Below are 14,129 nucleotides of genomic sequence, written 5' to 3'. Positions count from 1 at the left end.
CCCACCCCTGCCCCAGGCTCCAGGTTGATATAATAGAGCATTTTTTCCCCCTAGTCCTTAGGCAAGCTCAGTGTTTTTCTTGGAAAACACTTTCCATTTTGGACCCCTTTTCCTTTTGGGTGGAAAGGGGCTTTGGAGGATTTTTGGGGGTTCCCCCAGTCATGCGGGATGGGATCAGTACAGGTTTCTTATTGGCATTATCAGCCCATTGGACAGACAGTTAATGTGCTGCAGGATGTTGGGATGCTCGGTTTGTTCCTCCCAAGGAGCAGCCTTGGTGTTGTGGCTACCACAGACATGTACATGTGTTTTCAAAGGGTTAAGGGCTATCTGGTGTCTCTGTCCTTGAGACCCTCCTCCTGTCATCAGTCCTTAAGGTCCCCAGGCTGGTGAGCATCCACATGCAGGTTTGGGGATACCAGCTGAGGGACCCTTCCTGTTTCTAGAACTCTGCTCCGGAGAGGCCTTTTACCTGGCATTTCTAAACATTGAGCCTCTCCAGCAGGGTGGGTAGGTGCTGGAGGGAGGTTTGGGGGATGGCAAAGCAACAGGACCTGAGGCCCTCCCTGATGCTTGCCACCTGCCTCTGCAGATATGATTCCTACGAGGCCTGTGACTCGAGGGCTGTCCTGAGTGAGCGTGACCTTTACCGGTCGGGCTACGATTATGGCGAACTTGACCCTGAGATGGAAATGGCCTACGAGGGCCAGTACGATGCCTACAGAGACCAGTTTCGCATGCGTGGAGGCGACACCTTTGGCCCACGGGCTCAGGGCTGGGCCCGGGACTCCCGGAGTAGCCGGCCAATGGCCTCAGGCTATGGGCGCATGTGGGAAGACCCCATGGGGGCCCGGGGCCAGTGCATGCCTGGTGCCTCCCGGCTGCCCTCCCTCTTCTCCCAGAACATCATCCCGGAGTATGGCATGTTCCAGGGCATGCGAGGTGGGGGTGCCTTCCCAGGCGGCTCCCGCTTTGGCTTTGGGTTTGGCAATGGCATGAAGCAGATGAGACGGACCTGGAAGACCTGGACCACAGCTGACTTCCGGGTGAGTAGAGGAGGCCTTCCCTTCTGGCTCTTGAGTGGGTGGAGGAAGGGGCCTGGAGCCATCTATCCTGACCTGGCTCCTCCTTCCTGACCTAGACCAAGAAAAAGAAGAGAAAGCAGAGCGGCAGTCCTGATGAGCCAGACAGCAAAGCCTCCCGAACGGACTGCTCAGACAACAGTGACTCAGACAATGGTGAGCCCGAGCACTGGCTGCTGCCCCTGTCCCTGCCTCCTCCCTCCCCCATGGGGCTCCGGGGCTGAGCATGTCTCCTCTTTCCAGATGATGGTACTGAGGGAGAAGCTGCAGATGGCACTGAAGGTACAGACGCTGTGGAAAAGGGTTGCAGAGCGGTAAGTGGCTCTGGCTCTGTGTGCTCTGTCTGCAGGGGTGCCAGTGAAGAGTGGGTTGCCTGAGCACCTGAGCACAGAAGGGGGCTTTCACAGGCCATCCTGAGGCAGCTCTGCATGCATGCATGATCACCACAGGGAGACAGGGAGCTCTGGTAGAGGGAGCGAGGCTGTGGGGAGGCTTTCTAGCCAGGGGCGGAATGAGCCCTCCATGCAAGGGATGTGGGGAGAATGTGAGGCACCTGGCCCAGTGCCTGGCATATAGCAGGGCCTTGCCATGTAGAGCCATTATAAATAACTACATATGCTTGACGTTGGATTTTTGGCACTGTGTCTTAGGAAGGAGAAGATGAGGAGGGGAAAGAAGACGGCAAAGAGGATGCAGACAAGGGTGAGCGTTCTGAGTGGCCTGGGTGTTGGAATGGTTCTCCCAGGCGCTCATGGTGGGAGGCATCCAGCTGAGGGCAGGATTGTGGCAGAAACGTGGCCAGCTTGGGCTTTCCCTTGTGGGGCTGGCGAGGGGCTCCTTGTACTCTACCCCTTCATACTTTATCCTGTTCTTCCCAGACAAGGGCTGTGGGTGGCAATGGGCCCTGCCTAGCACGTTGATTTTGACTTCAGGTGGGGGGGAACAAGAAAAAGTATGGGTGAACCCCAGGAACATCCCCTGACCTTGGTCTCTCAGTAACATAAAGTTCAAGTCCTCAGTGGCCAGTGTCTGAGCTAGGACCCTTGGTGAATTTTTTACGGCTCTGGTTTGCGTGTCCTCTCCCTTAGCGCCCCTCCAGCCTCTGTGTTGGGAGTCCGTGTCCCCCCACCCGAGTGATGAGCGCCAGCAGGTACTTAACAGTATATCCAGCCTCAGCCCACTATTGCCGCGGTGGCCGGTGTGGGGGTGGGCAGGGCCATGTGAGCTTTGGGGTCTTTGCCCCTCGGGGCTACACTTAAGCCCTAGCCGCAGCCTCCCTGCATCTCACCACCCAGGCCCTCCCCACCAAACAGCCTCTCTTTGCCTTCCAGCCTCCCTGTGGTCCATTCTTTGGAGCGTGGGTGTCCTGGACAGTGGTGGGTCAGCACGTGCCCTTTCCTTTTAAGGCCGAGACCTAGGCCAAAACTGCTCCCTGTCCAGCCCAGGGTACCTACCTGCTCGAGGCCAGAGGCCTTGCTCAGGAAGCTGCTCAGAATGGACCCATTGGAGTAAATGGCAGGTGATGCAGCTAGAGGCCACAGGGCCTGCCCTCACCTGTTGGAGCCAAACTGGTTACTATGTCCCTTTGTTCCCATAGGGTCCCTGAGTGCCCAGGATGAGAGTGGCCAGACAAAGCACAAGTTACAGGCAGGCAAGAAGAGCCAGGACAAACAGAAGAAGCGGCAGCGAGACCGTATGGTGGAAAGGTAACCGCCTTCCCTGCAACCCTTTGCCTCTGCCTCACAGTGGGGCTGCTACCAGGCCGGCAGGGCCATAGCTCTGCCGTCTCACTGCCCTCTGGCCTCCCTTGGGAGCCTCCACTTGTTCGGCCATGCATGGACCCTGCTTCCCACCCGGCCCAGCTCCCAAGGCCTGGCTCATCCCCTGTCCCTGTGTGCTCGCCTGGTGACCACTGTCGTCTTGGCCCGAGACCTGACACTGCTCAGCACCGTTGCCCAGAAGCTCCAATGCTTGGTTACTTGGCGCGGGAGTCCGGAGGTGCACAGGGGGCATGGTGCCCCTGCGGGAGGGGGCCTGCTCATCAGAGACTCAAGGTCCAAGGTGCCTGTGCCACCACAGCTAGCTGCCAAGAGGCCACCGCCGTTCCAGGAGAGATGGCAGCACCTGTGGGCTGTGGCAGCCTCGGGCCTGCCCTCTGCCCTGTCCACTGGCCCTGTCAGGCCAGGCCAATCTGCGGCTGAGCCCTTCACGCCCCTTGGTCGGGTCTGTCTGCCCTCAGGGCTCCCGTATTGGCGCTTGCCTCCTCCTCCTCCGCCTCAGACTCTTGCTCTTGCTGGACCTTCCTCAGCCTCGCCGGCACCTGGCCCCTGGGCTCTCCAGAAAAAGCTGACCCCGTGGCCCAGATAAGGACGTCCGGCAGAGGTAGGGACCTGCCCCGAGGCCTCGGTGGCGGCTGGCCTCCTCCGCCCCTTGCCACGGCGGCCTGCTCCAGCCCAGGCCCCAGACCCTGGGCTTCTGCTGTGAACACCAGGCCCAGACAGAGCACCTCGCTCAGGTGACTCCAGGTTGCCCTCTGGCAGGCCGGGCAGGCGTCCTCCTTCCAGCTCAGACTGGTCTCTTCTTGGAAGAGGAAGATGAGGCAGCAGGTGTCCAGGCCTGCTTGCCTCCCATCCCTCCCGACACCACCCCAAGCACTCTGAGCAGAGGACGGGCTGGACCTTTCAGTCCCCCAGGCCCCTGGAGGAAGATGCAGCACCTTTTCTGGCCCTGCCTCGGGACTGCGTACTCCACTCTGCACCGCAGGGCCACCTGGCTCATGCCAGGGCATCCTTCCTTCTGGTCCCCAGCTGGGCCAAGTACACAAGCTCCTGCCCAGCGTTGGTAGAGGCCTTCCGGCTACCTTGCAGCGATCCTTGCCTGTTGCAGCAGCTGCTGTGTCAGGCTTCAGCAGGCTCCAGCCTCCTGCCTGTGGGAAGGAAGAGCTCCTCCCCTGCCCCCTACAATGCAGTAACTACAGGCTGCAGACTTTCTGTCCCTTCCTTCTCCCAGCCCCACTGGTCTTAGCCTGTCCCCCTGCCGGGACTGCACTTCAGAAGCCCGTGAGAAAAGCCTGTTTCAGGGCTTCGGAGCTGGGTTGGGTGAGGCAGCAGCACTGTTCCATGGGATTCTCAAGGCTTCAACCCCTAATTTCTCTCCTGTGGCAGGATCCAGTTTGTGTGTTCGCTCTGCAAGTACCGAACCTTCTATGAGGATGAAATGGCCAGCCACCTTGACAGCAAGTTCCACAAGGAGCACTTTAAGTTCATAGGCACCAAGCTTCCCAAGCAGACGGCTGACTTTCTGCAGGTGAGCCTTAACGTGGCACAGTGCTCCACTCTTCTCATCCCCTCAGTACATAGAGCAGCCCACATGAACCTTGGTCTCTCCTCCGTGTCTCTGGCAGGAGTATGTCACCAACAAGACTAAGAAGACAGAGGAGCTCCGAAAAACTGTGGAGGACCTCGATGGTTTGATCCAGCAGATATATAGAGACCAGGATCTGACACAAGGTGAGACAGTTCCATCTCACTCCCACCTACATGGCCTCCGTCTGCCCTCTTTCTAGTCCTGACTCCCCTCTTTCCTCAGGGACTGTTTGTGAGAACAGCCTTAGGCTCATGTGGAACTTACAGCTTTAGGCTCATGTGGAACTTAGAGGGTGAAGTGAGGAGCTAGTCTGTTTTTCCCCAAACTCTTGGGTTTGTCTTAGGCTCTTGGTACCAGTGGCAACTCCCTCCTTTTCTCCCTATAGAAATTGCCATGGAGCATTTTGTGAAGAAGGTAGAGGCAGCCCACTGTGCAGCCTGTGACCTCTTCATTCCCATGCAGTTTGGGATCATCCAGAAGCATCTTAAGACCATTGATCACAACCGGAATCGCAGGGTGAGTGGCCATCCTGTGGGGAGGTCCTGGGGTTATAACCTGCCCAGTTAGGGACTGCACGAGGGTACAGGGGGAAGTTAGACATTTCTGGTCCAGTGCAGTCACAGAGAGGAGTAGAAAACGGAGACTCTGCTGGAGAAGGTGACGTCGGAGTTGGACCTTAAGGAGAAAGTAGGCTATGGAATATGGAGATCTCCATGTATATTGGGGCCTATGTCCAAATTAGGTTCAAAATCAAGCAGAAGTGTACAGTATACATGTTGCTGGAGGAGGGGTTGGATGTTAGAGGCTCATGAGGAGTGTGCTGAAGGGTCTGGGCTTGCTCCTGTAGGCAGCAAAGTTTGTAAGTAAAGGACTAACAGGATTAGAGTTAGTGTTGAACTAGATGGGGTACTGCACAGAGATGTGCCTCCACCTTGGGAATGAAGACAAGGACAGGATAAAAGTGTTGTGTAAGGAAGCAAACAGGAGGTAAGCATGAGTGAATGATAAGGAGTCTAGAATATATCAGATTTCCAGCTTCTACCATGATGGGGAAGGCAGTATATGGTACAGGTAAAAGTACATATTTGGCAAGAAATTGAACAAATTCGGTCATAATTTTTGCAGTGAATCCTCAGTGCCTAGCACAGAAATCAGAGTAGGTAGGGTTTTCTGTGGGTTTTTTGGTTTTTGGTTGAATAGATGACTTGCCAGGTTGGAGGTTAGAGGTCGAGTGGGGGTGGGGGGGACTGTGCAGTAGGCAGTGAGCTAAAAGGACCAGGCCTGATATATTACAATTGATTGATTTTAGGTATTAAACCACCCTTGCATACTGGGATAACTTCTGCTTGGTCAAAGTATATAATTTTTTTCATATGTTAGAATTTTTGCATTTGTATTGGTATGTGATTTTTGATGATATCTTTGATTTTGATATCAAGGTAATACTGGCCTCAAAGAATGAGTTGAAAAGTTTTTCCTCTTATGTTTTTTGGAAGAGTTGATAAAGAATTGGTATTAATTTTTAAACAAGAATTGGTGTTAATTCTTCAAGAGTTTGATAGAATTTGCCTCTGAAGCCATCTAGACCTAAGCTTTTCTTTGTACTGTAGGTAGCTTTTCTATTTCTAATCCAATTTCTTTATCTGTTATTGGTATTTAGATTTTTTTTTTTTTACTCAGTTTCAATAGTTTTTATCTTTCTAGAAATGGGTTCATTTCATTTAACTTACCTAATTAGCATACATTTGTTTATAGTATTCCTTTATAATCATTTTTATTTCTATAAGGACAGTAGTCCCCTTTTTACATTTCTGATTCTAGTAATTTGAGTGTGTGTGTGTGTGTGTGTGTGTGTGTGTGTGTGTGTGGTCAGTCTTGCTATATATAAATCTTTGTTAAATTTATTGATCTTTATAAAGAACACTTTTGGTTTCATTGGTTTTCCTCCCCCTCATTTTTCTCTTCTCGACTATATTAATTTCTACTAGAATATTTATTTTCTTACGCTTACGTTTATGTTTAATTTGCCATTCATTTTGCTAATTTCTTTTAAAAAATATTTTATTGATTTTTTTTTACACAGAGGAAGGGAGAGGAATAGAGAGTCAGAAACATCAATGAGAAAGAAACATCAATCAGCTGCCTCCTGCACACCTCCTACTGGGGATGTGCCTGCAACCATAACTATCTGTTATGCCTATTAGCATTTATAATGTTGTTCATGCCATTTATTTCCTTGTTGATCTTCTGCCAAGTTGTTCTATATATTAATAAAACTGGGGTATTGAAATCTCCAACTTTATTGAATTGTCTGTTTCTCCTTTCATTTCTGTCAATTTGTATTTTATGTATTTTGTTGCTCTTCTAGGTGCATCTATAATTACTATGTCCTCCTGATACATTGATTCCTTTTATCATTATAAAATTTCCCTTTAGGCCGGGACCGGTTTGGCTCAATGGATAGAGCGTCTGCTTGGGGACTGAAGGGTCCCGGGTTCGATTCCGGTCAAGGGCATGTACCTTGGTTGCGGGCACATCCCCAGTAGAGGGTGTGCAAGAGGCAGCTGATCGATGACTCTCTCTCATCGATGTTTCTAACTCTCTATCTCTCTCCCTTCCTCTCTGTACAAAATCAATAAAATATATATATTTTTTAAAATGTCCCTTTCGATCTTAGTAACAGTTTCTGTTTTATATGTTATTTTTGTCTAATCATAGTATATCCAGTTCCCTTTTCTAGATTTGATGTTTGTATTTTTCCCCCCCATTCTTTTACTTTCCATTTACTCATATCTTTTAGTCTTTTGGATCTACAGTGTGTCACCTATGGGCAGCATATAGTTTGATCTTGTTTTATTATCCAGTTGGATAATCGCAACCTTCTGAATGGATCATTTAGCCATTTACATTTAATGTTGTTATTTATATTATTATACTTACATCTGTCCTAATCCCACTCAAGTCCACCATTGCTTTCTGTTGTATTAAAAGTTTTTGTGTGTAAAATTTAATTTCTTTAATGATTTTTTTGGTATTACATTTTTAGGCATTTTCATAGTGATTTCTCTAGGTTTTTCACATATTAACTTCTTTAAAATCTTTTTTTTTTGAACTCTTCATTTGGATTCTTCCTTTGGATTTGTTTACCATTTGTAGCTATTTCCTTATTAGCCCAAAACAGCTTTACTAACCCTCCTCTCTTTGTCCTATTATTGATAAATATATTACATTTCTGTATGTCCTAGGCCATATAATACAAATACATAGTTTTATATAACTGCTTTTTCAATCAGTTTGGAAGAGAGGGAAAGAAATATGCGTTTATAATTATTTTATAATTATATAATTACCTTCATTGTTCTTTCATGTAGATTCCCTTTATTGTTTGGGATCATTTGCTTTTACCTTGAAAAACTTGCTTTGGTTTCTTTTTTTTTTTAGTTGATTTCAGAGAGAAACATCAGTGATGAGAAACAATCATTGATTGGCTACCTCCTGCACACCCCCTACTGGGGACCCAGCTCTCAACCTGGTCTTGTACCCTTGACCAGAATCGAACCCAGGACATTTCAGTCCACAGGCTGACGCTCTATCCACTGAGCCAAACGAGCTAGAACTTCCTTTGGTATTTCTTGTGTGGTCTGCTCCCAGCAAATTCTCAGTTCTTTATTATGGAATGTCTATTTCACCTTCAGTTTTGAAAGCTTGGCTAGACATAGAATTCTTGGTTGACAGGTGTGTGTGTGTTGTTTTTTTTGGGGGGGGGGTTTGAGCATTTTAAATACTAGTATGTTATCCCACTACTTTCTGACCTCATTTCTGATGAGAAGTCAGCTTTTAACCATATTGGGATTCCTTTTTAAAAAATGATTCATTTTTATCTTGTCGTTTTCAGGATTTTACTCTTGTTTTTGGCTTTCAGCATTTTTATTATGATGTGTATTTGTGGATCTTATTTATTTGGAAATTTGTTGAGCTTCTTGAATGTGTAGATTAAAGTTTTTCATCAGATTTATAAAGTGTTGCTGTTTTTTAAATATATTTTTATTGATTTCAGAGGGGAAGGAAGAGGGGGAGAGAGAGAGGGAAACATAAATGATGAGAGAATCATTGATCAGCTGCCATTTTCTTGTTGATCTTCCTGACTGGGAAGATTGGTGAACAATCATTGATTGTTTTAGCCATTATTTTTTCAGATAATTTTTCTGCTCCTTTCTTCTGGTGCTCCCATTATGCATAATTGGGTCACTTGTGTTAAAGGTTGTCTGAGACTGACTATTCATTTTCCTTCATTCTTTTTTCTTTCTGTTTTTCAGATTGTATGATATCTACCTATTTACAAACTCACTAGTTCTGTAATTTCAGATCTATTGAGCCTCTCTAGAAAACTTTTCATTTTCATTGTATTTTTTAGCTCCACAATGTGTATTCATTTCTTTTTTATATCTTTTTATTGATATCTATTTGATGAACCAGTGTTATCATGCCTTTTCCTACTTCTCATCTCCCAAGTTTTGTGATTATGTTTGCTTGTCTATTTGTTTAGTTGACTAGTAAAATCCCCACCCCCACAATGTGAAGCCTCTGATATTGTGCCTTGGAGGAGGAAGCCATAGGCAAGTGCACACTATGCTGTTATAACAGTGGTTTGTACAGGGCTCTCTTTGACTGTTTTCTTTCCCAGACTGCACTCAGCTGTTACCCCTCCACAAATTGTTGGTTGATTTCTCAATTTCTTTCAACAATGCACTGAGTCATTGAATTGTTCCTCAATTTGGTCTAATTAAATTTGAGCTACTTTTCAGGGTTCATTTTTTAATTATTTGAGATTTATTCTGAACCCAGGAAGATTCTTAGCTGTTTTACTGGTTTTTCTGGTAACCCAGACTGTCAGTGGTTTAGTTTTGCTATCAAATCTACCTCACTCCTTTTAATTACTTTCCTCCACACTTTTGCTTTTCTCCACACACTCCACTTTTGTTTTTTTACACTCCGCTATTTGGAGAAAGCTCAGTAAGTTTCTTTGGGAAGAGACTGAGAGTTCATTGTTTTAAGACCTTCCTTTCTCCTTGGGCAAAATCTTTATAGCGTCTAGGCTGTGTAGCTGGGATTGGAGACTGGAGCACTTCTCTTTGTGGAGTGACTTGGTTGCTTTAGAAGAGATGGGGGCGGGGGTGCGACTGTAGCCTCTGGTCTTCTTGGTTTGGTTTTGGTTTGCTTCTTTGGCATTGGAACTCTGCTTTGTGAACAAGCCAGCATTTCTCAGCATGCCATGCCCAACCAAGGTCAAGCCTCCATTCCACAGGGGCTGGCTAGAAGAAAGGAGTCCCCACCTCTGGCTGACCTTGCCCAGAACTTAGCCTTAAAAGCAGGGAGCTAGATGTGGACATCTGTCCCTCCTGGGGAGACAGAGCCCTTAACTGTGATGGACCGGGTATAGGAGGAGGCCTGGCGGTACTGTCTATAGTGGAGTTCCCATCATGCTGAGCTTGAGCCAGGGAAGCTACAGATCACGTATTAACCACCACAACTCACACTTTTTACTGAGTTTTAGTAGGATCTTTTGTAGATACTAAATAGGTGTTTGTTTTATTTAATGTATTTATTTATGCTAATTCTCGCCTGAGGATAATTTTTCCATTTATTTATTTATTTATTTAGAGAGAGATGGGAGAGAGAGATTGGGGGAGAGTGTGTGAGCCTGTGAGAGAGAAAATATATGTGAGAGAGACACATCAATTGGTTGCCTCCTGCACACACCCTGAGCTGTGGCCGGGCCTCAAACCTACATCCCAGGTCCTTGCTGGGAAACGAACCCATGACCCTTTGATGCACAGGCTGATGCTCCTACCACTGAGTGACACCTACCAGGGCTTGTTTTTTAAGGAGTTTTCATCAGTTTCACTAGGGACAGGTCTGCACAACTTCTCAGGCTGTCATGCTAGAAGGCTATTTTCAAATTCACTTTTAGTGACCCTTTTTAAACTTAATTCCAAAAATTCATAAGGGTAATACCAAGAAAAAACTATAAATTTGTTCATTATCTTCTCTCTGAATATAAAAGGCCAATATGCAAAGTGTCCCCTTGGAAGTTCAATCACTTACTAAGATGTACACTGACCATCGGGTGATACAAAACGAAGGAAGGTCGGCAGCTGGCAGCCAGGGAAGGGAGGTCCCAGCCAGCAGCCAGAAGGTCCTGATTAGCCCTGATCACCCGCCAGACCTAGCCATCCTATCTGTGCATGAATTTCATGCACCAGGCCTCTAGTTGAATAAAAGTATTACATAAAATATTAGTAAATACCAATCTAGTAGTGATTCAAATGTGTGATATACTATAAGTTTGTTTCTGGAATACAAGGATAAATAAGCAACATTAGTACAAAATATTGGAAATGAAACTTTTAAAAAGTATATATTTTATTGATTTTTTTACAGAGAGGGAGAGAGTTAGAAACATTGATCAGCTGCCTCCTGCATGCCTCCTACTGGGGATGTGCCTGCAAACAAGGTGTATGCCTTTGACCAGAATCGAACCTGGGACCTTTCAGTCCACAGGCTGACACTCTGTCCACGAGCCAAACCAGTTTCGGCTGGAAATGAAAACTTTATATATGCAAATAAATGAGTATATTTTCAGAAAACTTGAATGATTCCAACAAAATGTTCTTAATTCATTGAATTTGGTAACCATGTTGGGATTCAAGATAACATACAAAATATACTAGTTTTTCTCCATTATTATAATAACCAGTTAGAAACATATCTGGGAGGAGGGGAAATCCACTTACAATAACCTCAAAATGCATTGAGATAATTAGGAATGTAGATTTAAGAAGTTATAGAATCTTAAACTTCCAAGACATGAGACAAGAGCTCAGTGCATGACAGAACAGACTGTGTTCTCAGGTGGAAGATTTAATAACAAGACACAACAAAAACCAGTTCTCACATTAACATAGACAATGCAGTTCCAGTCAAAGTCCAGGGAAGGGTGCTGGCTGAAATTATTTCAAGGTTTCATTTGTAAAGGTTAGTTTATACAGAAAGCAGTAGTGAATTCAGGGCCTTGTTTTACCAGATATAACTAACTGCAAAGCCAGTGCAATTAAAAACAAAAAAGTGTTAATTGCATAATAATAAAACTAGAACCAGAAGAGAGTCAGTCTAGTGAAATATCCCTGTGCTTTTTGGAACTTAGTGTTTGTCAAAGTTAAATACGGGTCCCTTATCTGAAACCTTGGGGCCAGATTTTTTTAAGTGAATTTTTTGGATTTCAGGACAGTAGCACTAGGATATGGGAGAGTGCTTTGTAGTTGAACCACCAATAATTCTTCAGGTGACTTGTATAAGTGGGATACATAAAGATGGTACAAGACACACTGTCAGCTCATGTTTTGCCACCAGGTGAGTTATAGGGGGAAAATTTTGGGTTTCAGTTTTGTAAGTAAAGTGTTGTAGACCTTTTGTGTCAATTCAGTAGGGAAAACTGGTTTATCTTATAAATTTCTGGAAAGGAAAGTTGGCTTCTATCTCATATCTTAATTAATTTGTTCCAGACCCCAAAATGATTCCCATATTAAACCTTTCTTATTTAAGGTACGTGTCTAATGTGCTGCTTGATCTATAAATAAACACTTCTTAAATTTATCGAAATACCCTCTACTATCCTTAAAGGAATGAATCACTGTCAGCACTTGTTCCAGGGGTGTCTTTCAGGTCTGCAAGCAGCATCTTTCATAATCAATGCCTTCAAAATGCTGTCATTGGCTAACTGCTTTCTGATTATCCAAGTCAAGTCTTTCTACTTTTTCAGTTGCCTGTTATCATCGTTTCTTTCACAACATTAGCAACTCTTGATGGCCTATTTGTTTTAAAATTGTGCTAATTGTCCATTTGCCAGCAACAGAAGCAAAACAAAAACATTCACAGCACAGTTCCCTGAGCTGTTAACAACCTGAGGTTAGCAGAAAACCGACTCAGACTGGCTCATTCTCTCCTTTGTTATCTGAAAGATGCTTTTTAAAAAAAATTTGATGTTATTTTATACATTACTATTTTTTTAGAATTATTCTTTTTTTTTTAATATATTTTTATTGATTTCAGAGAGGAAAGAAGTGGGTGAGAGAGATAGAAACATCAATGATGAGAATCACTGATCAGCTGCCTCCTGCACACCCCCTACTGGGGATCGAGCCTGAAACCTGGGCACGTGTCCTTGACCAGAATCAAACCTGGAACCTTTCGGTCCATAGGGCGACGTTCTATCCACTGAGCCAAACCAGCTAGGGCTGAGAGATGCTTTTTTGTCATGCTGATGGTTTCAGGTTGAGAAATGATGTTTGTTTTCCGAGAACAACTTGGTAGACATTGGAATTGTTTGAGATGCGAGAAGTTGGAGAACTGACTGTATTGTTTATTCTGGTGCTGTTTGGTTATTGTAGCAGAAATCTAGAAAACAATGTAAGTGTGCCTCAGTTGGGAGACATTGCTGTGTGTGCTTAAGAGTTGGAGAGGAGCCCCAACCAGTTTGGCTCAGTGGATAGAGCATCGGCCTTCGGTCTGGAAGGTTCCAGGATTGATTCCAGTCAAGGGCATTTACCTTGGTTGCGGGCACATACCCAGTAGAGAGTGTGCAGGAAGCAGCTGATCGATGTTTCTCTCTCATCGATTTTTCTAATTCTTTATCCCACTCCCTTTCTCTCTGTAAAAAATCAATAAAATACGCCAGGACCAGTTTGGCTCAGTGGATAAAGCGTCGGCCTGCTGACTGAAAGGTCCCTGGTTCGATTCCGGTCAAGGGCACGTACCTTGGTTGCAGGCACATCCCCAGTGGGGGGTGTGCAAGAGGCAGCTGATCGATGTTTCTCTCTCATCGGCGTTTCTAACTCTCTGTCCATCTCAATTCCTCTCTGTGTAAAATCAATAAAATATATTTTTTTAAATCAATAAAATACATTTAAAGAAGAAAAAAAAAAGAGTTGGAGAGGAGCTGCTCTGTTGTTGTATCCTAACTGCATCTCTCACATTTCATTCATTTTGAGCATGTGGGAGTTCTATTAATATTTTGCCCCAGTGGTAGAGAAAATGTGAAAAAACAAAACACACACACACACAAAGAAAAAACACAAGGCAAAGGCAAGGAAAGGGAGTTCAAACAGCAAGTGAAACATGATGTAGAGTTGGCTGGGGTTCAGTAGGTAGGGCTTCCCCCAACAAAAATGGCTTTATCAGTTCCTTTCTGCTTATTCCCTTTGTAATGATGAAGGTGCAATTTCCTATACCCTCCCCACTGAGGAAATCACTTGGCAGTTTAGTGTAAATCCTCTCAGACAGAAGACTTGCAGCTAGAGTCAGTCTATCATATACATCTTTAATACCAGGAAGAGCCCTAGTTAAGGACTGCAAGGTGTTCTTTTGAATGTATGATCTGTTTAATCACTTCTCCACTGAAGAACACTTAGGTGCTCTCCAGTTTTTCACTACTTAATGCACAGTTCCAATTCTTAGGATAGATTCCAGGAAAAATTGCTAAAAAGTTTTTACTTTTTTCTTCGTTTTTTGTTTATCCTTACCAGAGGTTATTTTTCCATTGATTTTTAGAGAGAGTGGAAGGAAAGGGGAGAGACAGAGAGATACATCAATTGATTACCTCCTCAAATATCCCAACCAATGCTG

General features: G+C 45.3%; 1 protein-coding gene across 6 annotated transcripts in view; it reads left to right on the top strand.

Annotated features, from left to right (window-relative positions):
• Positions 1-14,129, top strand: part of AKAP8L (A-kinase anchoring protein 8 like) — a 28,981-nt gene that overhangs the window by 13,614 nt on the left and 1,238 nt on the right. For 5 of the 6 annotated variants that reach the window (XM_036415947.2, XM_036415945.2, XM_036415949.2 and 2 more), the window contains 8 exons: positions 593-1,046; positions 1,142-1,238; positions 1,326-1,396; positions 1,733-1,784; positions 2,680-2,788; positions 4,247-4,388; positions 4,486-4,591; positions 4,834-4,964. In XM_036415947.2, the coding sequence (XP_036271840.1) occupies positions 593-1,046; positions 1,142-1,238; positions 1,326-1,396; positions 1,733-1,784; positions 2,680-2,788; positions 4,247-4,388; positions 4,486-4,591; positions 4,834-4,964 (1,162 nt within the window). Of the gene's footprint in view, positions 1-592; positions 1,047-1,141; positions 1,239-1,325; positions 1,397-1,732; positions 1,785-2,679; positions 2,789-4,246; positions 4,389-4,485; positions 4,592-4,833; positions 4,965-14,054; positions 14,118-14,129 lie in introns of those variants that run through there. The other variant, XM_036415951.2, reaches the window with a different exon arrangement.

This window comes from Pipistrellus kuhlii, unplaced genomic scaffold, assembly GCF_014108245.1.
Source record: "Pipistrellus kuhlii isolate mPipKuh1 unplaced genomic scaffold, mPipKuh1.p scaffold_m20_p_52, whole genome shotgun sequence".
Lineage (NCBI taxonomy): Eukaryota > Metazoa > Chordata > Mammalia > Chiroptera > Vespertilionidae > Pipistrellus > Pipistrellus kuhlii.
The sequence above is the reverse complement of the archived record's forward strand: the minus strand, read 5'-3'. Positions and strand labels throughout refer to the sequence as shown.